At 29.3% G+C, this 25244-nt stretch overlaps 1 protein-coding gene across 1 annotated transcript in view; it reads right to left on the reverse strand.

Annotated features, from left to right (window-relative positions):
• LOC106644845 (uncharacterized) overlaps nucleotides 1–25244 on the reverse strand; it is a 2208360-nt gene that overhangs the window by 1674105 nt on the left and 509011 nt on the right. The window contains exon 8 of the mRNA XM_089592443.1: nucleotides 928–1142. Within this exon, the coding sequence (XP_089448569.1) occupies nucleotides 928–1142 (215 nt within the window). The remainder of the gene's footprint in view (nucleotides 1–927; nucleotides 1143–25244) is intronic.

Raw genomic sequence — 25244 nt, forward strand, 5'->3', positions numbered from 1 at the left:
TATACTCAAAATATGACGTGTCATTCTTACTAAAGATAAATATAAATTTTTGTGGTCCCACCATCAATCTACTATATTGATTTTCGCTGTAGCTCTTAATACTTCGTAATAGCTTTGGAGTTTATTTTGTCAGGATCAGCCACTTGTTTGAGTATTTAAAAAAGTATTGCTAAAATTTAAGAACTTCCCTTTAATGCCAACAGAATTGCTTTCTTTACTCAAAAAGTTAACAAATTTTACTCACAATACTAAAATTTAAAAAGAGCTTCAAATTTTCCTACACTTGTTTGTTTTAGATTTATTCCCCAATCAATCACATTAAACCCTCCTACTTTATGCCTTGGACCGAGGATCGAAGATAGGCAGTAGATCTAATTTGTCTTCGTATAATGTGTGTGTGTATGAGTGTGTGACAAGACTCATACAAGACAAGAGTACATTTACCGAGATCAAGACATTATTGCCCATTTTCGGGATTTGTCAAGATCAATGCAAGAGTAATGCTAATTGGTCTTGTCCTGGTCTTGTGAAGACCTAGTCTCGTCACAGTTTTACTTATGAAACGATTCCACGTATTTATAATTTTTTGGCACTTGATAAATATATAGAACTTAAAATTATTGACATACTTTTTTGACTAGAGTTATATTTCTAAGGTTTGTTGGGAAACTCATAGTTGTTGATCCTAAGCAGTGGGTTGCAACATAATCATGTAAAAAAAAAACTAGACCTAAGCACACATTTTTTAACTAGAAAAAGATAAATGTTGTGTTGGCATCGATTTTACCGTAAGTTTGATCAGCTTAGCTTTTGGTTAAAGCTTTTTTAACTGACCATAACTACTCTTTTATTGACTTGTACATTGAAATACTTCGACATAGGAATGTTAACTATAACTCAATACTAACAAAAAAGTATAAGACATACCTTATAATAGCTTGTACGGCATAAGTTTGTAACTGTCGATCCATTTTTGAAATATGGCTGAGGGGTGTATGAAAAACATGATCATTTCCACGATTGTCATTATGCCTTATGTTATGACACTGTGCACAGTAACGTATTGGACGATTACTATTATAACTGACACATTCCATTGAAAAACATATACTGATTGCATTCTTTTTAATTGAACGACAGTTCTGTAAACAGAAACGTATACAAAATTATTTTTATTCATACAAAATAAGCCTTAAAAATAATGTAGAGACTATTACGTAAACATAATAACATGAAAGTTCGTAAATGTTGATGCATTATTGTCAGATCTTGTCGTAATAATTATTAGTGTGTATCCTTTTGCCTGGAAATAGGACGAGTTATGAGTGCAAATAAGACAGAAAATAGGCAACAAAAACGTGACAAAGTTACAATTAGTCAGAAAAAGCAACTGCTAGGTAATTTTTCAAGCTGCGTATGCGTATGTATATATAAGCGAAGCATGCTTGCTGCACTTAAAAGTTGAGACATTAATACTTTTACCAAATGTGAATTTCGAACGTAACTTGGTTTGAAAAAATCATGTAAATACCATTCGGTGAATATTTAATTTTTTTTCTCTTTGTTTTATATATACTGCTCTACAAACATGCCAAGTTTTATATGATTAGTTAGTCATGCATGAAATTTATTTAGTGATACAGAAAAGTCTTAACAGTTTCAACATGTAGTCATAAAAGACCGTTTCTAACCTTTGACTATTATCTTTTCAAAACTGGAAAGTTTAAAAATATAAAAAAAAAATTAGCCTTAATTAGAGTGTCAGTCATTCGATTCTTATAATAATTATAAATCATTTTCCTAACCATAGAAGCCACCTTAAATGAGATTTGCTTAAGCCTACTATGGAGCTATACTTGTTATATCATACTGTTAATTACTTATAGAAAAAAACTTAAAGCTAAGCAACATTTTACCAAACAACATATCGTTACCTTACAGAAAATATTATAGGTGGTTTATAAACAGTAGGCTATACAATTTTTTGTATGTTGGAATGAATCTTTGCAATCAATCTTTTAAAATTACTAGTATACTAAGCAAACAAAATCAAATGTCAAGAGTTAGTTTTATAAAAATTAAAGAGTAGTATTACTTAAGGAATATTGAGACGTGAAAGCAATATTTTACATACTATGAATAAATTAGCGTTAAAAACGTGTCACTTTTTATAGAACTCAAAATGCATTGATAACCCTATTTTATTCTATACATTTCTCACAAGAATGCTGACGCTTAGTATCTCGCAAGTTTTAACAAAATTCAAACATAGTATTGCTTTAATGTATGATACCCACAAAGATGACTACAACAAAAAATTACAAAAAAAAACTATTTGTTATTTTTAAAATATAAGAAACATCCCACTTACAAATAAGCGTATTTTAATATTTAACATTCAATTAAAGAAAAAATTACATGCCCTTTCAAGATCTTATACGTTGAAAAGCATAGCGTAATTCAAAAAATACTTGAACATAAAGAAATTAAAAAAAAAAAAAAAAAATATACTGGCTTTGAAAGCTCTATATAAGAAAGCAAAAAAATATCTTTGTTCTCGTTGCAGTGGCCTTTGCATAACTACGTGTTTTTTTTAATACCAACAAAAGTTTAATGATTACCAACTAGGAAAGGATTAAAGATCGCTCTTTTGTGATAGATCGTTGTCCTGTAGATAAAAATCGTCTAATTTTTTTAGAAGCTTGAGTAAATTATTCATCATCTAGTTATCATGAACAATTTTCTATAATTATTAATTTTACTACTAGTACTAAAAAAAGTGGCTTTCAATAACCATAAAAAAACGATGACACGAAACCTAGTAATACTTTTAATTTAAAACCTAACAACAAATATACATGAGGTGGAGTAATTACGACTATCGTAAATAATTATTTTTATACCATTTCTTACTTTTTTATTATTAAAATGATTTGTATTATTTAAAAGCAGAAAATTTGTGCTTTTCTCTAAGGTAAATGTTATTTTTGATACAGTACAATGTGAAAATGTTCAGATTAACCTAAATATTGATGAAAAATAGCAATGGGTATACTGAGAATTAATATGAAATAAATTAATGTATCCTCTTGCTGCAGTCTTTGATATCTTAAAGCATTATATTTTATGTACAAGCTTATTCTACTTTAATATCATTCATATTAGTACCAGCATTAAATGACAGTTTAATGTGAATTTACAGTTTGTCCTAGAAAAGTTATCGACTATGTAGAGAAAACTAAAAGTTTTTTTTTCAAAAAAAGAAAAAGTTTATTTTTCTCTGCCATTAAGTAGTTACTTAGTAAAAAATTAGGCTCGTTTTATTTACTTTATAAGTAAGATAAATTATGTTTTGCATGTGACTAAGTAGAAGATTTATTGTAGTTTTAATCAAAGTGACTGGTTTTTCTAGAGTAAAAACAAATTGTTTTTGGTGTGTAACAAAACACTACAGAAATATAGATTTTGTGATAGAACAACATCCTACTATTTTATTTATTACGGTTTTAATCGTTCTTCTGTCAATGTTATACAATATAATTTTCTCACTTTAATAAGGATATGATTACTCTGTAACCATGAAACAAATAAGCCTCTACTTTATTAATCATACGACTTATTATATGTATGAGTCTGATCACAAGTGAATTACAAGAAAAAAGAAATTTATGTATCGTAACAAAAACAGTCACAAGCCCTTTAATGCTTAGAGTTGTATGAATTCATAACTATGAATGACACTGACGAAAAAAATTTGAGTGGGACGTTAGCTTAAAAATGCACTAAAAAAGCTATGGAATCACAGTTACTAGTGACAAACATTAAGCAAACTAGGTAATTTTACTACACTTTCGTCATCCAATACTTATACACCCATAAAAGGCTACAAAATCTAATTAAAAAAAAGCTTAGGTTTTAAAAAATGTTAATGCTATTTATACTATTTTGAATTGCAATAACAGCATCTTGTTTATTATTTCTTTTATAATAGAATTAAGAATGCGAATTATTTTATTGTTTGTTATTACAAATTAACTTATTGTATAATATTTCAGAACAAACACGTAAACTGATCCTTAGTTTCATGCAAACGGGAACTTGATAATAACGTAAATTCTTCTTGAGTCTGCACTACATTATATAATAAAGAAAAAGTTAAAATTTTTATTTGAAACAAGAATATAATTTTCTTTTTTACATTTATAATAAAAAATTTCAAGTAAAATAAAGGTTGTTGTTTTTATATAATCTTAGTAAAAGATTTAATTTATTCTACAGCAAAAAACTCTCAAATTGAAGTTTAGTTCCGTACATAAAAAATCAAATTGGTTTTTTAATTAAATGTCATGTATAAAAAATAATAAAAAGCGTTAATTGGTTCATTTTCATTAAAACTTAGTATTTAAAAACTTTGCAAACCCATGCCCCCCTAAAAAAGCTCATTCTTTTTGGAAATTTATGTACAACATGAATTACGCAAAATCTGGTCTCATTATTTTATGACTTTAATCTATGGTAAAAGATTTTTTGTAGTTGTCTAATCAAATTTTTCATTTCAAAAATTTCTATTAAGGTTTGTTTTTTAAGCACAAGTCAATTTCATATGATGAATAAATTGTTTTCAAATTAAAAAATATGACTTATGCGTAGAAAAATATACGCTTTTTTTTTTTATTGTCAGTCAAATTAGTTCTGAAATTTTATATATATTATCACTACAAATGCTGTCGGTAACTTAAGAACACGGAAAAAAATGTCAGTTATCAAAGAAAAGTGTAATTGTGCAGCTAAAAAAATCATTGACCTTATATACCTTACATATCTACCTATAAGGGAAGAAACATTTGCCATTGCAATATGTTTCAATGTTTTATATAAACTTTAAATGTGAGTTCTAAGACTTTTAAATCTTGCTGTTTAATACGTAATGCTATATAGTAAATAATAATGTTAAAAAGTAGTAGATATTGTATTACAATTGCAATTGCTATTTTTTAACGTAATTTTCCTCATATCATGATGAAATAGTACTCGAAAATATCTAGGAATTTTAATTAATTTCTTTAATTACTGACTTTATGTAACTAAATTGAGCTGTTAAGGGTATGTTGGCCACTCATAAGTTTTTGCGTTTTTTGAGATAAACAACTAGATTTACTACTTAAGGACTTTTACTTAAAAATCACAATATGTTTAAACCAAAATTTGTATACTGATGAAATAAGAAGTTCATTAAAATTTATTTTTAAATAATTTCTGTTACTTGTAAATTACAATATATATCTTTGAGATCTTAAAAAAAAAGTTAACGAAAAACTTATAACAGAAAAAAATCCCTTGAAAAATTCTTAAGACTTTAATTCATTATCTTTTTGTGAGGATTAGTACATGAAATGTGCAAAAGGTGAAGACGAATATGTATGTATGTATAACATGATCGTTTATTATTACAGTTTTTCGTAATAAGTTAGATATTGTTCTTGATAAGCAAAGTCCTAGGTTTTATAATTCATAGAATTGTAAGAGCTGTTTAAGTTGCATAAACTCTGACCTATAAGCAAAGATGCGATGTGTGAAGTCAATTATGTGCCATTTGTTTATTCACAATTGTTTCTAACTCCTTATTTATTAGTTGACTTTTAAAAATTATAATCTAACTTATCTTTTTTTTTATATATATTGTCTATTTTAATTTAGCTCAAGTGTTTTTTTTCTTCGTAATTATCTACTGCGTATTCTCTCCAATTCTCTCTATCTGTGACCCCTCTTTAATGCATTGGACATTACACCTTTAACTTTAAAAAGAATAGTGAAAGTTGAAAAAGAACTATTAAATTTCTTACGGGCGAAAAGCGTTTACTATCTTGTTCTTCATTTCTTTTTTGTTGTATGCCTCTTAACCATCCAATATTACTGGTTATGATTTTACTGTATACAACACAGTCAGTTTTGCTTTTTGTTTAAAGTGTTAATTCCGTAAATAGAATTTTATAACTTTTTTTTTTATAACTTTCTATAGCCTTACCATCATATCATTTTTTTCTATTTAGTTTGTTTTCATTCTTTACATAGACTTCGTCTTCTATGTTTAATTTATAGTGTACTAAATTTTTATCAAACAGGCTTATTATCAATATAATGTACTTTCATGGCTTTCTTGTTGGTTTTATCTTTTATTCACTAATTTTCTCAAATTTTTTTGTATTATGTTGTAAGTAAATATAGTTGCATTTATACTATCAAGCAAATATTTTGGAGTAAAATCTGTGATTGAGCGTTTCACCTCATCAGAGTTAACTTTGTTTTATACAACTAAACTACAACTCGTTATATCAGAAAAAAGACAGATAAAAAAGAGTTGGACATGAAAAACCAGATGGTCAACGCTTTTCGCCCGTTAAAAATGAAACATTATTACTCTTATTTTAATTAAACCACGCTTCACACGGTCGAAGATTAACTGCTTCATACATTAGAGAGGAGTCATAGATAGAGAGAAATGAACAGAATAACCATAAGGTGGTTAAAGAAAAAGACACATGACCGTAATAAAAATGAAAATAAAAGCGTTAAATACAAACCAAAAAAGATATTCAATGGATAAACAGAAATCAAAGTGTAAAGGAACATATGACACACAGTAAACCTAAAACTCTATTTATTCGTTAGCAGGTGAGTATGTACACAATGTTAATAGCTTTTGCTATTCGATTAATGTTAAAACCTTTTACTTCGTTAACAGAGAAAAAAAAGTTTAATTTATTTTTAAATTTAAGATCTTGAAAATCAATAATTACGTTGTATATACATATATACTTGTCTTTGCCCTTTGAGCGTTTCATTTAGCAATCCCTAGAAAAAAATCATGACTTTGAATCTTAAGACTTTTTAAATATGTTTCTTATTATTTTAATTACTCTTTTTACTTTATTTTTAAGATTTTAGAATATGAATTGTAATTAGCACATAACAGAAATAGTTTTTCAATTAATTTTAATCACTTTTTTTTAACACTAGTATGCAACTTCGTATAAGCTTATACTTATATGTACTTTTATAAGCTCATTACTTTTGTAAGCTTATACTATATATGCACTTTTTGAGTAGAAATCTTAAAATACTCAATCTAGCTGCTTACCTTAAAACAAGCGAGATTTAATTTGTGGTGTATATCCTTTACAGCTAAACTGAGTTACATGAAGTCAAATACTAAAAAAATCATTCAAATACTTGACTATTTTTAAATATTATTTTTAAGACTATAACGTTAGAATTTTATGATAGTACTTTTGAAAAAATAGCAGTAGCAAATAAAATGTAACATCAAAAATTTCTTAAAGTTTTCATTAACTAATTAGCATTATTTATTAAAATTAAAATATCTTAAACTTATTTGTAATCTTTAATGGAAGACATTTTAAAATACTGCAATCACAAAAGCTTTTACTACTTCAACCTACGTATAACAGAAAATAAATGAATTTGTTGAGCGACATAATCGTATTTTTTTAAGAATACTCTAAATGCTATGCATGTTCTTAAGTTTCAGACAATATTTATACTGTTAATGTATGAAGAAATTATAAAAGTAATTTCAAAGACTACTTATTTCATCAGAAAATACGTAAATGTTTTAACACGCAATAGTAATTTTTTTTAGTAAAAATTAATCATGTCTCATGTCAAACTGACATATGCAAAAAAAGTAACTGTTTCAAAAGTATTAATGATCGTAACATACATTAACTTATTTAGGATAAGGTTATCATCTTAAAAAAAAAAATTCTTCGAGAAAATAAAAAGACTTTGCTTACTTAAAATACTACCCGAATTTCCGAAACCAATGAACTAGTTTTTGGAATGGGGGGCTCGCAAAATTTTTAAATGTTATTACTTTTTATAAAAGTCAACGAGTTATATGGTATATTATATAATACATTTGATTATAGAGACAATTTCACTGTTTATGAAAAAAACTAAGATTTAAAGAAGTTGAATGTTGTTCCATTGGTAAAGTCTTTAACGAATATTATATAGAAATAAAAACGTAAATTTCTCTTAATATTTTTTATTGTAATCGAACAACACAAAATTTTATTATTGGCTTCTTAAAAAAGTTATACGTTTTCCTCTTGTATATGATTTAGTGCACATTGAAGCAAGACTGACATGTAACATTAAGTACGCGTTTTCAGAAAATTTAAGGTTAATTTACATATTTGGTCCTAGAAGTTATAAGATACATTTATGAGTTATATACTTGTGTAATTTACTGTAGAACTCGTTGGTTCATGCTTTCTCAAAATGTTGCATAAAGTCCTTTGCCTAATCACTATTAATGTTTTTAACTTGAAAAGTAAATAGGCTAATTAGAGTGTACATCCTGTGTAGAAGATTTCGTTTTTTTCTGCTTTTTATGCATGGAGGTATTAGCCAGAATGCTGAATTTATATCTGACATTGTAAAGTAATTAAAAATTTTTATTTCCTAATCAACTTATCTGTTAGTTGAATTTGTCAGTCTTGAGGTACAGTACTTTTGCTTTAGTCTCTTAAATCTACACATAGCCTTATCTTTTTCTTGTCCTGTCCGTATCTGTATTTTGCTGCAGTATTTACTGACTACTGAATTTGTTTGAGCTAAGAAGTTTTTAACAATTTTTATATTACATTGATTCTCTGAAAAAACTATATTTTATGTTTTCATTGATCTCTCTATCTTATTACTAATTGTGTCAAAATGGCCAGTATAGTTTGGAATTTTTTTCAATATATGTATTTGTTAAAATTTTAAAAAGCTGCTTTTCCTATCTATGTCTGTACTCTAGTTACATATGGATTATTTTTCTGTACTAATTTCGTTTAAAGATGACTGTTGTCTCTGTTGTATTTCTCAATGTTAGTTTCAGCTTCGTTTACATTTTTTTATCATATCTGAAATTGTTCTAAAACCTTATAAAAAATTTCTTTATCTTTAATATATCGGTGTGATCTCATATCATGTACTTTATGTTAATTACTTTGAATTATATAGTTAATGATCTAAGATTATAAAATGTCCAACGATCCATGATTTCAAATCATCGAGCTACGTACCCGCTTCTGCAATCATGCAACGTATAACTTACTTCTTTCAAAACAAGTGACTGTCGCGAAATATATAATATCTGTGTAATCTCTAAATAATCTCATTTTGCACTTATTTTGCAGCGTTAGATCGCACACCAACATCCAAGAGTAAGAACAGTCAAAAATTTTAGCATTCTTTACTGCATACATTTATGAGAAAAATTATACACAATTCCGACAGCAACTTGTACCTCATGTGAAATCCAAGATATCAGCAGCTTCAACCATCAATTCCACTGTATACTTATTGCAGTACGACTGTGCTTGTGTTAATCTATGGTAATGAGATCCAGCTCTGATTATTTATTTAGACTACCTACCTCAGCTAAACCCAACAAAACATTATCCTTCTTAAATGAAAAAGCACAAAAACTATTTGCACACACCAATACTCATATTTTCTGTTTTATTAAGTGCTCTATAGTAACTATATAGGTTGGAAAGTAATTTATGTTTCGTCTTTTAAGCAAATATAACACTGAATTCAATGATTAAGCTGCTGGTTAGAAGCGTGCGTTTTAAAAAAACGTCAGACTGAGTTCGGTGACTAAGTTGTTTGAGAAAAGCTCATGGTGACCAGGCCCCTCTGAAGTAACTTATAAAAGAAACCAAAAAAGGAAAAAAAAGACCACAAACCTAAATTTTAACGTTAAAAGCAGCAGCTTAATCATCGTCACTGCTACGAGTATTCTCTTGTAGGGTTAGAGTTATCGTTGCGGTCAATCTTGTAAGACCTTGAGGCTGTGTGTGCGCAAGCAGTGGTTTACCAATGATCATTAAAGTCAGTTAAGTTAAGAAAAACCATAAGTTAGTTAAATACTGTAAATACGGATTTAAAACCTTATAATCAAGTTTTTTCGAAAAAAATGGATTATTTCCAGCTTTACTTAATTTATTTAATCATTAGTTCATATATAACTTAGTTGTTAGTTATCAGTTATTTTTAATTCCAACATTTCAAAATTCAAAATTCTTATCTATTGATGCATAATTTTAGATTTAATAAATAAATTATAGAAAACAAACATAAGCAGTTAAGGAACGACAAAAAACTGTTCAAGGATGTAAGATAACGAGACGATCAAAGTACGCAACCACTACATTACGAAAAAAAAAATTTTAATTGTAGGTCAACGTCAGCCTAGCATACGACACAATAGTACTACTTTATACATACCGCTGGGTGAAACCAAACAATACAGCACCCAGTTGACAATTTATAAGAAAAGTATACCACAAAAATAAGAAATAAAGGCCCTTTGATCGATGGCTGGTCCCTGGAAGACACAGCTTGATCTTTGTTAATAGTGAAATAAATGTACGACTTTTGCCCTTTTTAAAGAAGTTGAATTGTAACAAGTTGGCGTTACGTGTAGGAACTAAGCCTTTTAGCTCATTTAAAGTATGGTTTCGTCAAATCGAATTTTTTTTTTTTTGGTATAGTTTTGTTTTATTGTTAACTCCTCCATTATTATTACATTTTGATTTTCAAAATTTTTTAATCAATGATTACACACCTGAAAAAATGATAAAGGTAGCTAATGTAGCTTTCAGGGTACAGTTAGCAAAACAATACCATGAAGCAAGAGAAGCCAAAAAGTCACTAGATTGCCTTGAGTGATCACGTAACAGAGCGCATAATATTTCCGCATTACGCATTACTTAAGCTCCTTTACACAGACTGACGTATAGTAGCCAGCATACATTACTTACAGATTTTTCACAAGACATCAAAAACAGTAGATCCCATCTCATATGCGAAAGGACCCATACTTTTAATAACAATCACTTCCAAACTAAAGGGAAAAGAAAAAAATTGTCTACACAGATCAACATTAAATGCCTTAGATCATATCATAAACTATTAAAATACACACTTTTCTTCCTCTAAAAGTTACATTGAATACGTTACTGACATTATTAATTCTCAGATAAAACAGGGAGATACTGTTGGTGACTTCTACGAGAGAATCTTCCACCTCATTACTCAACGTGCTAGAGCAGCAGAAGTGAAAGCCATCTCCAACAATATTCCTGAACCTCAAGAGCTTGGTTCAAGACTCTATCTAGAAATGGTTGACCATAGATCATTTCAGCGAGTTATACTCGATGGATTCAAGGCCAACATGACGTCAAACATAACAAAATCTTTTGCTAGCTTTTTACGAATAGCTTAAGAAACCAATAAAGTTGGAAAAATGATACACCCCAATTCTTACGCTACCGCAAATCATCAGAATTTACATTTGTACCTTGCTTAGCAGTTACACTTCATAGCAAGAGAAAATCTATCAGTACAGCTACAAAGCAGACAAGTAATTTTTTTTTCTGATTTCTAGCCCAATCAAGACAATATCCAACAAACTTAATATGACGATCCCAACATGTACAGTCCTGAAAGTATATGTTATTAATACTATTTTGATGACATACGAATTCCTCCTACAACATTTTATTAAAATAGAACAATAGTATAACGCCCAACTCTGTAATATGAAAATGACAACTCAACTGATCAATCTGTAAAATTGTTATAAAAATTGAATATGACGCAATCTTATCAACCTTTACACAACATAAAGAAAAATTATCTATACTCTTGCCCCACACAGTTAATACAATACTAAAATCTATGAGGAGCCTGTTATGATTGACTTCGTTACACAGGCTTACTGCAGCGTGTATTTGGCAACTTGTCTAGTTCTTAAGTGGAAATTACCCTTGCACTTGCAAGAACGTTGAGACGCCACGAGATTTACGAATAAACTTAGTTTTTACTCCAGGTTAAATTATTTTAATAATCAACAAAATTTTAGATCTAATTCTCGTAATCTGAGCTGTACTTTGAACAGAAATGTTGCTCGCTTTCCACATACAGTAAGGCCAAGTAAAAACATGAATCAGCGTCTACTTTCAAACAAATTTGTGATATCACCTGATTGCTCATTGCAAAGAAAATAATCAATGTGTTAGAAGTAAAAATAAAAATCTTGCAACTAATTTAAAGCAAAGCTAAATTTATCGTAGATACAGAAGCTGATGTTAATGCCCGAAAAATATCTTTATTACTACTGCATGTTGTTACAAATATCAAAACAAAAGTTGTCCTCATTCGAATAACCTCTTGAAATATCATAACATTTGACAGACAGTGATAAAAAATATTTTAACTAAAAATATTTTTTTTTCCTCCTTATCATAAAAAAAACACATTAAACGAGATATGAATATTAGAAAACTTATTTCTAACTTAAAAATAAACCAGACTCTGTCATGACATAAGAGCCTTGATACTAAAAATTAGACTTTTAAGTCAGACTTTATTAAAAGGAATAATTGCAACAAAAAGCGACAAAAATTATGGGTTTCAATTGCTTGACATAACAACAGAATATTTAAGTAAACAACAAAATCTCAACAAAATCATAAATAATATTAGCATGAATGAAAAAAACTCAGAATCTCTGCCAACTTCTCAGAATTTTAATCCTACAGGAGTATCTTTAAGTGAAAGTCATGTTCTTAAAAGAGTAGACAGAATGTGAGTTCCAATAGGAATTTCTCTAACGCAAACCAACAGACACAGCCAATTATACCTGTGCCTAATGAAAACCTCTTCTGTTGTATTCATAGACAAAATAAAGTAACGTTCGATGAAGGTCATTATTCCAAGATGGATGCAGAAATTTCAATACATTTTTAAAATCTTGTACCTTTTGATTTTGATAATTAGAAAAGCTTTCTTGATTCAGATTTTAGTTAACGTGTCCCTGTGTTATATCAGCAGAAATAACTAAATATACTACAGAAAAACTTTGTCAGCTTTATCATGATGAAATTAGTTATAATTAACTTTTTTAAATAGTAGAAGAGTATTTACATCTATTCTGTATTGAAGATGATAATGTTCTACGTACATCGTATGCACAACATAAAATGCCGACAACGGACGACAAACCTATTTTTACTAAACAACATAGATACTACTCTGCTCTACGATTATTTCCCATACAATAGTCCACTGTGGTTTGTCCCCTTCAATCCAGGACAAAACGGAGAAAAAAGGTATCGTCTCATATTGGATTAGAGTAAGTCAAACTCTAAAATTATCGGCGACGCTTCCCTATAGCCTAAAACTACAAAGATATTCAAAAAAACTGATAGTTTGATATTTTTTTTAGTAATTAATCTAGCTAATGTGTTTTATTAATTTAAGTATCTTCAGTAGATCACCACAAAAGAGCTTTAAATACTTTCTGCAGACATTACAAGTATAAAGAAACGCCATTTAGATCATGCAATGCTCTCACTCAGTTTCAAAGGCCAATGGATCTCGTATTGTTTGAATTAAAAGGCATTTTACTATTTTTATTTTTAGATGGTATAACATGTGTCAAAACATTAAAAGAGCATAAAAAAGATGTGTAAAAATTATTTCATAGATGATTAGATTTTAAAGTAAAATTACAGCTAGATAAATTTTTATTTCTAATCCCTGAACTAACATAGTAAAGATATGACATAAATGGTTATTATGAAGTGAAACATAATTTTAAGACACTTAAAGCAGTTAAAAATCTTGTTATGCCAAGAAATTGTACGGGAGTTCAAGATTTTTTAGGACTTACAATTTATCAAAAACTATGCTTAAATCACATAACCTTTCACCCTGTTATTACATAAAATTTGATAATTTGACCTGACTTAAACTCAGAAAGAGAGCTATGTAAATTTATTATTAGCCCTATGTAAAGCATCAGTAATTGCACGTGTTTATCTTGACAAACCATTCGTTTTAACTATCAACACATCTAATTTAGCTCTCGATGGTCCATTAAAAACTAGAAGAAGACCACCCCGAAGCCTTCACGTTTTGAACACTCGATAAATATGAAAGGAAGTGCTCCACTACTAGAAAAAAATATTTACTAGTAGTATAAAAGTTAATAGAGACCACAAGCCGTTGACATAAATCAAATCAATGAAAGACCCCATGAGCAAAAGTAATCAATGAACTGTAAGACTCTATGACTACCACTACATCTACAACGACAGACTTAGATGTTTTAATTTAAATGCTAAGGATTCATATAAGAAGAAAAAATACCTCTTAATACTTAACTGTTATTAAACCATGAGGAATGGAAACAGAACAAGGAGATCTCACTAGAACGTTAATAGCCCACTGATTAATTAAGCTCTAAGTTTGGGAAAAATTAAGTTCACGTATACCCTTAGAGCATAATTATATACCTGGAGGGAGCATATAATGCTTCGGCTGTGAGACTAGCAAAGAGAGAGAGAGGGCCCGTAAAGCAGAATATGCTTTCTCTCTCTTACACTCCGATGATTAGCTAGCCCCCTTCCATGTATATAGTTACAGTCATCTCTAAGAGTGGAGCTGGTAGGAGAAGAGAGCATATATATAGCTATACCTCGATACTTCTCTACCTCTTCAGCCAATATATGTATAACTCAAGCTCTGGTGACATACAATTGATATATTACATCTATTGCAGGCCTAGAAGTAAATGATGATAGCTGAGTGGGCTGCATGTGCCAAATGGTGTTTTTTTTTGCAGCTGTAGACATGGATCGAGTCCGACTTGGAAATTTTTTTTTTTTCTTATGTTACAGTGTACATTTTCATTAAAAATTTATGCAGATTCAATTGCAACATTATAAAATAAAATAAAATTACAAGTGAGGAAAATGTATAAGTACAGATGTGCTACTTTAATTACTACAATACAAATAATTAATACTGAGCAACACTACAAAAAATACCACAATTCAAATAAGAAAATGGGATGTGTACAGGATACTTTGCAGCGTTTGAAATATACCAAATACATATTTACAGAAACTAAATGTATAAATAAGATTTAAAGACAGCTATCGTTAATTTGCTTCTAATGGAACTCATCGATTGCGAAATAATATAACTTTGGTATAAATTCTTTGAATTTTTTTAGCAGCAGTATTTTTTGTTTTTTGTACTGATGAATCCTAATGCGAAGGTACGTAGTAATAATAATAGTAATAATTTGTTTAAGTAATTGTCATCCATCTTCTCAACAGTTTTAATGATTTCTGTGAATACATTTTTTTTCCTTTGTAATACATTCTAAATACTTTTTTAACAATTTTGCAAACTGTTACAACATTTAGTGATGGCAAAATCGAATTACCTCTGTTTTTTATTTCTGTCAAAGCTGAATGACTAGGTTCTGAAGTAAGTGTCCAAGGACATTGGTTACATTTTGTTTTATTTTAATCGAATAACGAAACCAGCAGAGGGACCCACAACATTGTCTATGTATTTTTTTCTTGTTCCTTTACCATAAAATAGTGAAATCGTAACATCTTTGTTCAACGTCGTTAGTATTTTTTATCAGAATTTTAACAAATATGATGGATTTTTTCTGAAGTAGAAACTCTCGCAAGACCATCTGGAAAATATTTTTAGTTTAGTTAGAGCTAAAGAAGGTTTCATTATTTTATAATGTTCCAATTGTATCTGCATAAATTTCCAATGAAATTGTACCCTGTAACATAAAAAAAAAAAAATTTCCAGTCGGGACTCGATCCATGTCTACAGCTGCAAAAAAACACCATTCGGCGCATGCAGCCCACTCAGATATCATTATTGACTTCTAGGCTTCCAAAAGATGTAATATATAAATTGTATGTCACCAGAGCTTGAGTTATACATATATTGGCTGAAGAAGTAGAGGGGTATCGAGGTATAGCTATATATATGCTCTCTTCTACCAGCTCCACTCTTAGAGATGACTTTAACTATATACACGGAAGGGGGCTAGCCAATCATCGGAGTGTAAGAGAGAGAAAGCATATGCTACTTTACGGGCCCTCTCTCTCTTTGCTAGTCTCGCGGCCGAAGCATTGTATGCTCCCTCCAGGTATATATGCTCTAGGCGTATACCCGACAGACTCACGGCCACTTCAGACTCTGATGATACAGGAACCAGGAGAACTGGTAGCCACCGACAGCCTTAGAAATTTAATCTTTATTTTCTTTTATTTTGAATACAAAACTAGATTTTTCATTGGTCTTAACCACTACAGAAATTGAATTATAATTAGAAGCTATTACTGAAGCCAGTGACTTAGAAGAAATGTTTAACGCTTTAGCACAATAACCGACTGCTAGGACTTAAACAAATAAGAAAATTAAAGTTTCACTTTAAAAATTATTATTCACTGCTCGCCAATCAACGCATTAATATTCTGTGGAAGGCAATCCCAATAAAAAGTAACATTAGGAATGTCCTTCGATTAATAGGTAACAAAATACAGACCTGGCTAGTACTCCTTTATATTGGAATTATAACATACTACCAGAATTTATAAATTCAATGAGAACAACAGAAAATGGGGAATCAGATTCAAACGAAGCAAGTTTTAGAATTTAAAAATTCAATGTATTTACTCCCATTAATTAACGAGACTATACCAGAGACTCTGAAAATTTCATAGAAAAAAGAAGCTTCTTAATAGTAGGAGTCAAATTACCTATAAAAAGCTCTAAGTCTGCATTTACATTACTAGAAGGCAAAGTTATTATGGTATAGGAATAGCCTATTGTTTTTACTATGGAACAAGGAGATAATGAAGGAGCCATAGAGGAAAGAAAAAAGGTTAGCAGTTAACCTGAAACACCTTCTCGTTCAAGTGCAAACTACTAACCAGTGACACGTATATATGAAACAATAATGCACTGAAACCCAGACTTACTTATGACCGTAAAAATCGATCCACAACCGCATTCGAAATATTAAAACAGCCAAATAATGCTAATCGCTATTATCTAATTACTTGTAAAAAAAGCAGATTCATTTAGTCGCTCATAAGAACCAAAATCGATAACCTGAAACAATTAAATACACGAGAATGTTTATCAAAAAGATTTCAACTTTACATTAAAATATAAATAAAATAATACTCAGCCAAAGGCAGAAGGCATAATAAAGAAGCTTTTCTTTTTGGTTAAAAAAAAAAGAAAAAAAAAATTATTGCCTTTAGAACTTTACTCGTGTTTAGCAGGTTTATTCGGGGCTATAAGAAATAAGAATATAGAAACATAAAGAAATTTTTAAAAGTAATAAAATAAGAAATAAATTGCCTAGAAAATTATTGCTGAAAGCAACTTATGAAGAACTCAGTTATGTCAACATCAAACTAACTATATGTTTTGATGAATGTGCTTCTTCATGAAATAAAAGAGGACAACCAAATAAACAGAATACACCAACTGTCTTTTTGGTGAGCATAGAAGCATAAAGTAATGTTATAAGAGAATATAAAACTGTTTTACCGACGAGGTATGAAAAAAGATATTTAAAAATTTGTAGAAAAACGTAGTTAGCCTTCAAAAAATATTAACATGTATAAAAGTAAAAGAACCTATGATGGAAACTAATACTTCAGCTGAAGTTTTCTGAGCCTTCTACAGGACTAATAGAAGTTATAACATCTGAAAACAAACAAATATTGATTTAACAATGCTCATTTTTAAAATACTGTGTAGCAGTCACTATGCTTGATATGCAAGCTACCACAGTCAAATACCCCTGGAAAAAAACTTCATAGCATTGTATAGACTGATTAGAATAGTCCTCAGAGGTAATGACAATAAATTTCAGAATAATATACAAATAAATTAGGCCTACATTGACTAGATTTGAATAAAATTTTCAATTTTGCCGTACATAATAAATACAACACATTTTTGCACAGAGCTACCAGATTTACACTATGAAAAATAGTATACGGCAGAAAGTCATGTCTTTTAAGTCTATATGCAACCGAAAATCAGATACAATATTATAATAATTATCTGGTTGATTTTATCCCTTGTATGAGAGACTTTCATGACATAACTCATGATGAGCTTATAAAATTCAAGCAAACAAGTAAACAGACATATGACGTATATGTGAGACCTGAGATTTAAAAGGTCAGTGTGACTGCTCACGCAGTAAAAGAGCCTTAGTAAGAAAAGTTAGGTAAGTATTGAAACGAAATTTTATGATTTACTTATATAAATAGATATAGTAACCACATAATACTTAACGCAAAAAAGTAAACAGTGATTATTAAACACCTACGTAAAGTAAAGCGCTGTTGTAAATAACACTTCTCTAACGAGATTTTTCCCAATGTATACACGCTGAAAAAAAATGATGCCCCTGCTTTATTACTGTACTTAATAAACGTATAATATTTCTTTTTAATAAATATTATCAAAACATATTGTTTGTCATAAGTTCGTACTCGTTGACTCATAAAAAATGATATCACTAATAAAAATAAATCATTATTACTTTAACAAAAATTTCATCAGGAAATAAATTTTATACTTCAATTTTAAATAAACAAATAATTAATAACTTATTCTCAGAACTTAAAGTCTTTGCACAACAAGTGAATGCAAGTAATGTCTGAGATTTATTACCTATAAGAATATAAATTTTTAATACGTAATTATAAAAAATAATGTAAAAGATCTCATACAATTTTTTTTAAGCTTATGTATATTGCTTGTTAAGATTATAATTACATTTTTTATATGTATTTCACGAAACGTATAGAAGTATAACAAATTAAAAGAACGTGCAAGAACATTAACAGAAGATCTTGGATATTAAAGATACTTTTTCGGGCACTGATAATATCAACAATGTCAAGTTTGTTTTTAGTATAAAGTTAAACTGTGATGAAGATCTAGAGTATTAACATTGTATAATAGTCTGTAAAAAGTATTTTTTTAGATTTACGAAACATTAATAACAATACCTCTTGTATCAAAAAATCACAGTTTTGTACAGAAATGACGATAGAATCAAAGCTTGATAGCTATTTTGCAGTATATCCTCTCACGTTACTTTGATAAAGCGTAGTAGATCCCGTTGTTGTGTCGTTTCAAATACCAACGTTATAAGGATAGTTCATAAACTACAAAGCATCCACGTTAACTCCATATCACTAACAATACAACTACAGTCAAGAAGTTAGGTAAACAGCAACTCTTCAATAACTTTACATTACAGACAATAAATACGCCTATTAATCAATGAATTTCCAGTTTGCTTTATATAACAGTCGTATACCAACTATATTATCTACTTCAGTTACAGTACAGGGTCCACTACCGTACCATGTGATGCCTTAAAGAACGAAAAAAAAGATCCAACCAACAACCTCAAATCCCCTCTCTACATGAATCATGATGCAGTAAGGTATAACAATTATTTTTATGAAATAAGGCAAAAATCGGGACCATTAAGTTGACACTTCTCATTTGCAACCATTCTACACTTACTCTGTACACAACAGCATCTACAATAAATCCAGCAGGACAAATTTGCAACAGCTAAACCTCAAAAAATAAGATAACATTATATAATAAATTTTATTGAATTATATAAACAAAACAGTTTTAAGTCTTGTTTCCTAATTAAATCTATAGTACCAGTATTACTATATATAGAAAAAAAAATACTCTCAGTACTTAACATGGGTTCAGATGCTTCTACTCTCATTATTGCTAAGAACAGTAGCAAGCTAAGAACGGGCGTTTGTTATTATTACTGCATGTCACATACCTCATATTGATCACTTTAAAACATATAGTTCTGATCTTAAATTATAAAGAGCGAATGCTAAGTCATCTTTATAATCGTTAAGCTGTATACTTATTTTTTGTCTTTACCATGCGTGTAATCTCTAAGCAATCTTACAATGTCCATTCTCACTATTACATCCAAGAGTGAGAAGAATTAACAATTTAAACATTATTTACTGCACATAACCGTAAGAAATATCGTAGACGATTCCGACAGTAACTACTACCCACTGTAAAATCTAAGAGATCAGCAGTTAAAACCATAAATTACTGTCTAACTACTGGATCACAACTTTGCTTTCGTCAATCAAGAGAAATAACGCAAAGCTTTAATTAGTCCTTCAGACCCTAAACCTGACGAGTTCTTTTTCAATACAAAAGTATAACATCTCCTTTTGTACATACCAATATTCGTCTTTTCTGTTATATCAAGTAATCGAAAGTAACTATGAAGCTGGGAGAGTTAGTTGTGTTTTTTGTGTTAATGTTAAGCTAGATTCAGTGATTAAACTGCGTGTGAAAAGTGTTAATTTTAATAAAATGTAAGACTGAGTTAGATGAGTAAGCTATGTGAAAAAATTTTGAGCTAACAATGCCATTGTAGAGTCACCTAAAGAAGTTAATGAAAAAGAAACGAAAAAGAAGTGATTGTCGACTGTAGTTCTGACATTAGAAGACGTAGCCTTATTATTATTACCGTCATGAGTACTCTCTCGTAGAATAATATTTATCGTGGCAGTCAACCTCATAAGATCTTGTGATGGCGCGAAATTTAAGTAAATAGAATTAAAAGTTCAGCTTCGATATATGAATTAAATACCAAGAAAAAATTAGCAGATAACGTATAGCAAAAAACTTGAAGAATACATAAAATAAAGAAGTTATTAAAATACACTACTACTAAATTACATTACATTAGAATTTTAACTTAAGACCAACGTCCACTAAGCGTAAAATGACTAATTACCACTTCATACACACTGTTTAGTGAAAACTAACAACACAAAGTCAACTTAACAATTGAAATTAAAAGTAGTTAGTAACAGCAAATAAGGCCCTATAGCCAATGACTGCTTCCTGGCAAACAAAATTCAAATTTGCTTATTTGTAAAAGGAATTAACAAATTCAACCCTTCATTTTAAAGTTTAGATTAAACGCATACAAATATATTATCCCTATTTCCAAAAATATTTATTTTAACAGTTGTCGAATTATTTATCATCTTTACACGGTTGACCGTGTTCATACGTGCTACGTTAAAATTACTTTTATCTCCTTTTACAATAACTAGTTCTAAGTTTATCATTGGAATTTTTTAGCCTTCAACGTAATTACCAGTTACTTGTTATTGGTTTTTTAATATAGTTAAATTTAATCTATAATGTAATTGGTTTTTTTCCTATCTGTGCCTTAATAAACATCCATAGTAGAGTTATTACTTACAATATTGTGCTTATTATTACTTTTATTTTCATTTTTTGTGTTTTAAACCTGCATGACTTTTAAAGGTAATATCTTCTTCCAGTCTTAACATCTTTATAAGTTTAACATGGCTTTTTCTAAATTATACTTTTATAGGCACGTTCTGCTCTATAAAGTAAATCAACAATTTTAGATTGGTGACCTTGAGAAAAAATGTAACAGAAGTGGATTTTGCCTAATTCCCCCACCCCTCGCCCCACCCCTCTAAATGTTTTTCCAGTCTCCTGACACCACCCAACATCCAACGTTATCGCACCACAGCACACAACATTATCGCATCAGACTGCATTATACATTTTAGTTTTTTTTTCTTTTAATCAATTAACGAAAAAAAAAAAAAAAAGAAAAAAAGCTGTTCTCAAAGACATTTGAACCCTTGTCCTCTTACACACTGGGTGAGCTCTCTACTTATCTTTTTATGAGCGGGCTCGAAAACGGTAATCCGATTACCTCATTCTATCTTATGGTTCGTAACTTGTTTTCAATGTACATTATTTTCAATGTAAATTTTTGTTGCATGTGTATTCATTAATTTGGTTTTATTTAACGTTTAATTATTAAGTTATATAATAAAATGTTTTTTTTTTGTTACATGTTTTTTTCAAAAATTTGTAAAATTCATTTATTCATCATTAATTTGTTACTATTAAAATAATTAAATTATAAATATAAAATTGTTTAAACATTTTTCTCACATTTTCTCAGAATTTTTCTAAATAAAAAAAAAAATTTCCGTTATGTATAAATGGAGTTATTGAATCTTATTACATTTTCTTCTTTCACAGTTTTTTCTTTGTGATTAGGATAGAACAAAATTCAAAGAGGTGGCAGGAGCAAAAATATATGCTGCAACACTGAAAATTACTTTTTTCATCAGAATAAACTCACGCTCACGCTTTTACTCATACATGACTTTTTTTTTGTGTTATTAAGAAAAAAAAAAAAAAAACCATAGGTCTTTTTAAAAATAAAACAGGTTTAATCTTATCAATCCAATTTAAAGGGATTTTTTACAAGGTTACATGTTACATTACAAATTTTTTTAATTAAACATGTGAAAAAGGGTAGCGTGAAGCGATTGGCTATGTTATAAGGGTATTTCTTTTGTTCTCAGAAAGTTGTTTTGAAACCGTTAAAAGATTTGATAAAAGAGCACAGTGGCCAGCCACCATATTGTTTAAATTGTCTTTTGCCATAAAATATTGTGTATAATTTTTCTGTTATAAGGTATTTAAATTTTGGTTGAAACCACACCCAACTAACGTAGGTTTACTCATTCAAACGATAATTGCAACACCTTTGTACATAATATGGTATCATACGAGGTATACTTATAATTATAATTGTATTATTTGACAAAATTATAACTTTTAACTTGTGTACCCCAGCATTCACTTTTCACTGGTTTCCTTAATTTTTTTTTTCTTTAATCTCGTATATAACCTTTCTTTCTTTTAAAGTTTTTTGGTGTATTATACCTTCATGTTTTCTAATTGTACTGAAAAAATCTGTGCTATGTGTGAGTTTATGGCTGTTAATTTTATTGAATATATAGTCAGCCTATTGCAATACGGCCAATAAATTTCATGGTATCTATAGATTAGTTAAAAACTTGTATAACTTGTTCTTCTGTCATTGCATAATCGATTCGTTGTCTATTTTTACATCTGAAAGTTAATACATATGTAACTGAGCTCTATCCTTTATTTTAAGTAAGTCTCAAAGTCTTTGTTTACATCTTTTCCATTTAGAGTTAACTGTCAATTTTTTCACCATTGTGCTGTACCAGTCTAGACAAGATTTGTAAGAAAACAATCTTAGTATTTCTTTCTTTATAACAACTTTATTATTATTACACATTCTTTTTTAAAAATTGTAATCCATGGCCTTGAATTAAGATAGTTGCTTGAAACTTTGTCTACAACAAACTTATCTAGAATGCTTTTTTAAGTTATGTTGACTTTTTCTTCTGTAACTTCTACTGATTTTTTCAGAATCTGTTAACTGGTGTCTTTTTTCTGAGTAATGTTGTCTGTACTTACTTTTAATTAATATTAGTCCAAAAGTTGTGTACTTTCACCTTTATCTACACATATCTGTCTTGATTCCTTACCTTATTTTGTTTGTATTTTATAGGCTTAATGCCTTTTCTTCAAGCTCCTTTTGTAGTTTGTAAGATGACTTAGTTTTGTAATTTCCTTCTGATATAGTAGGTTTTACATTTTCTGTTTTAACAAATTATTTCTTTTTTTGAGTAGTTTATAAGGTTATGCCTCATAAATTTAACTAATTTTTACTTAGTGGGATAGCAGCAAATTCAAATTGCAGCTCGTCCATAATATTTTGTAGTAACTACAAGTGTTGTTTCTAAAGATAATTATTTTTTGTCAGGATTTTTTACGATAAACTAAAAATAATATCTTAGGAGGAAAAGTTTGATATTCCATTATTTATAAAGTTACAACAGCATCTAACTTTATGTACAAACTTACCTATTAACAAAAAAATAATATTAAAAGTTCATTCCTTATCACTTTTTCATTTACGCTTTTATCAATTTTTATTTATTTCTCAAGCTTTTAAATTTTTTTCTTACTCATTCATACTTAAATAAGGCACTTATATCTTCTTATAAAACCATCTACTAAGTCTTTTCATTATTTTTCTCTATGAGTAAATCCCCTTTAATGTATAGGGCAGCTAATCTACAACCGTGCCAAGTGTAGTTAAATACGGCTTTAAAGAATATTATTTTATTACACATATATGTTCAAATTCTAATAGGGTCTCATCTTCTGCACACTTGGTACAAAAACTTTCACATAACCCGTCATTCTATGCTTCTTCAGATCAGAGATTAGTAGGAAAACTACTAGTGCCTATGGTAGAGAGTGCGTCGCTTTTTTCCACTGATATAAACGCACCGTCATGTAGTGGGTGAATTTACATTTTTTTGTATCAAAATCGTAAATCTTAGGACAGGATAAGGATATCACTAAGATTTTTCTTTATCTTACCGGTAATTGGACAGGGTATACAGGAAAACTATATAGACCAGTTACTGGAGCAGTTAGACATATAGATTTCGGTTTTGGCGTGATGTAACAAATTTTGTTGGTGGAATTGGTGGGGAACGGCACCTTCAACAATATCTAGGGGGTGCGCAAGCATGAAATCAACAGGAAAATTTACGGGAGCTCGGAAACTGCAAAATTCGGTAAAAATGACCTGTTTTTTGCCTTTTCTTGATAAATATCTCCTAATGAGAGCTTCTAGGCGAAAAGTTTGCTGCACATGATTTGTTCGTTATTTAATGTGCTAAAAGATGACACAATTTTAATTTTTTTAATTTGCATTTTTGCATTGCAAAATGGCCAAAAACTGCGAAAAAACGTATAGTCACTTTTATCCTTCGTCAAGATAAGAAAATACTCATATTTTTTTATGAAATTCGGGAATTTAGTAGTTTGAGGTATGTTTAACTAATATTTAAAACCTCATTACTGTCAGTCAAATAGTTTTTGCATAATGTATTTTGCAATTAAGCGAATTTAAAGAATTAAATTTGTTGCAGCTCCCAAAAAAAAATTCTCATGTTGCTCCTAATTTTTGTACATAGGCTCTGAGACGCACTTTACAACATGTAATCATAAAATTGTTTGTTTAAAAATTTTTTATATGGTTTTTAATTTTTTTAAAAAAACGCCTTACATGCAAAATAGCATAACTCCGCGATTTTTCAAAATAAATTTATAAAACTTGGTGAGCTTATAGAAGGCATCTGACTGTACAATAAGAGCTTTGAAAATCTTTGCTAGCTGCATTAGAACTAAAGTTATAAACGTTCAAAGTTAATAAACTTTTATCACACATACGACAATGTTATAGCGGAATAAAAAATTTGTTAGTATTTGTTGATACCCACTGTAGCCAAGAACGTTAAGTGTTGCGTTGCATGGTCAGGAAACAGTTTTTTTAAAAATTA

Source organism: Copidosoma floridanum, unplaced genomic scaffold (genome assembly GCF_036245765.1).
Source record: "Copidosoma floridanum isolate Cflo_tuat_1 unplaced genomic scaffold, Cflo_Japanese_pri ptg000017l, whole genome shotgun sequence".
Lineage (NCBI taxonomy): Eukaryota > Metazoa > Arthropoda > Insecta > Hymenoptera > Encyrtidae > Copidosoma > Copidosoma floridanum.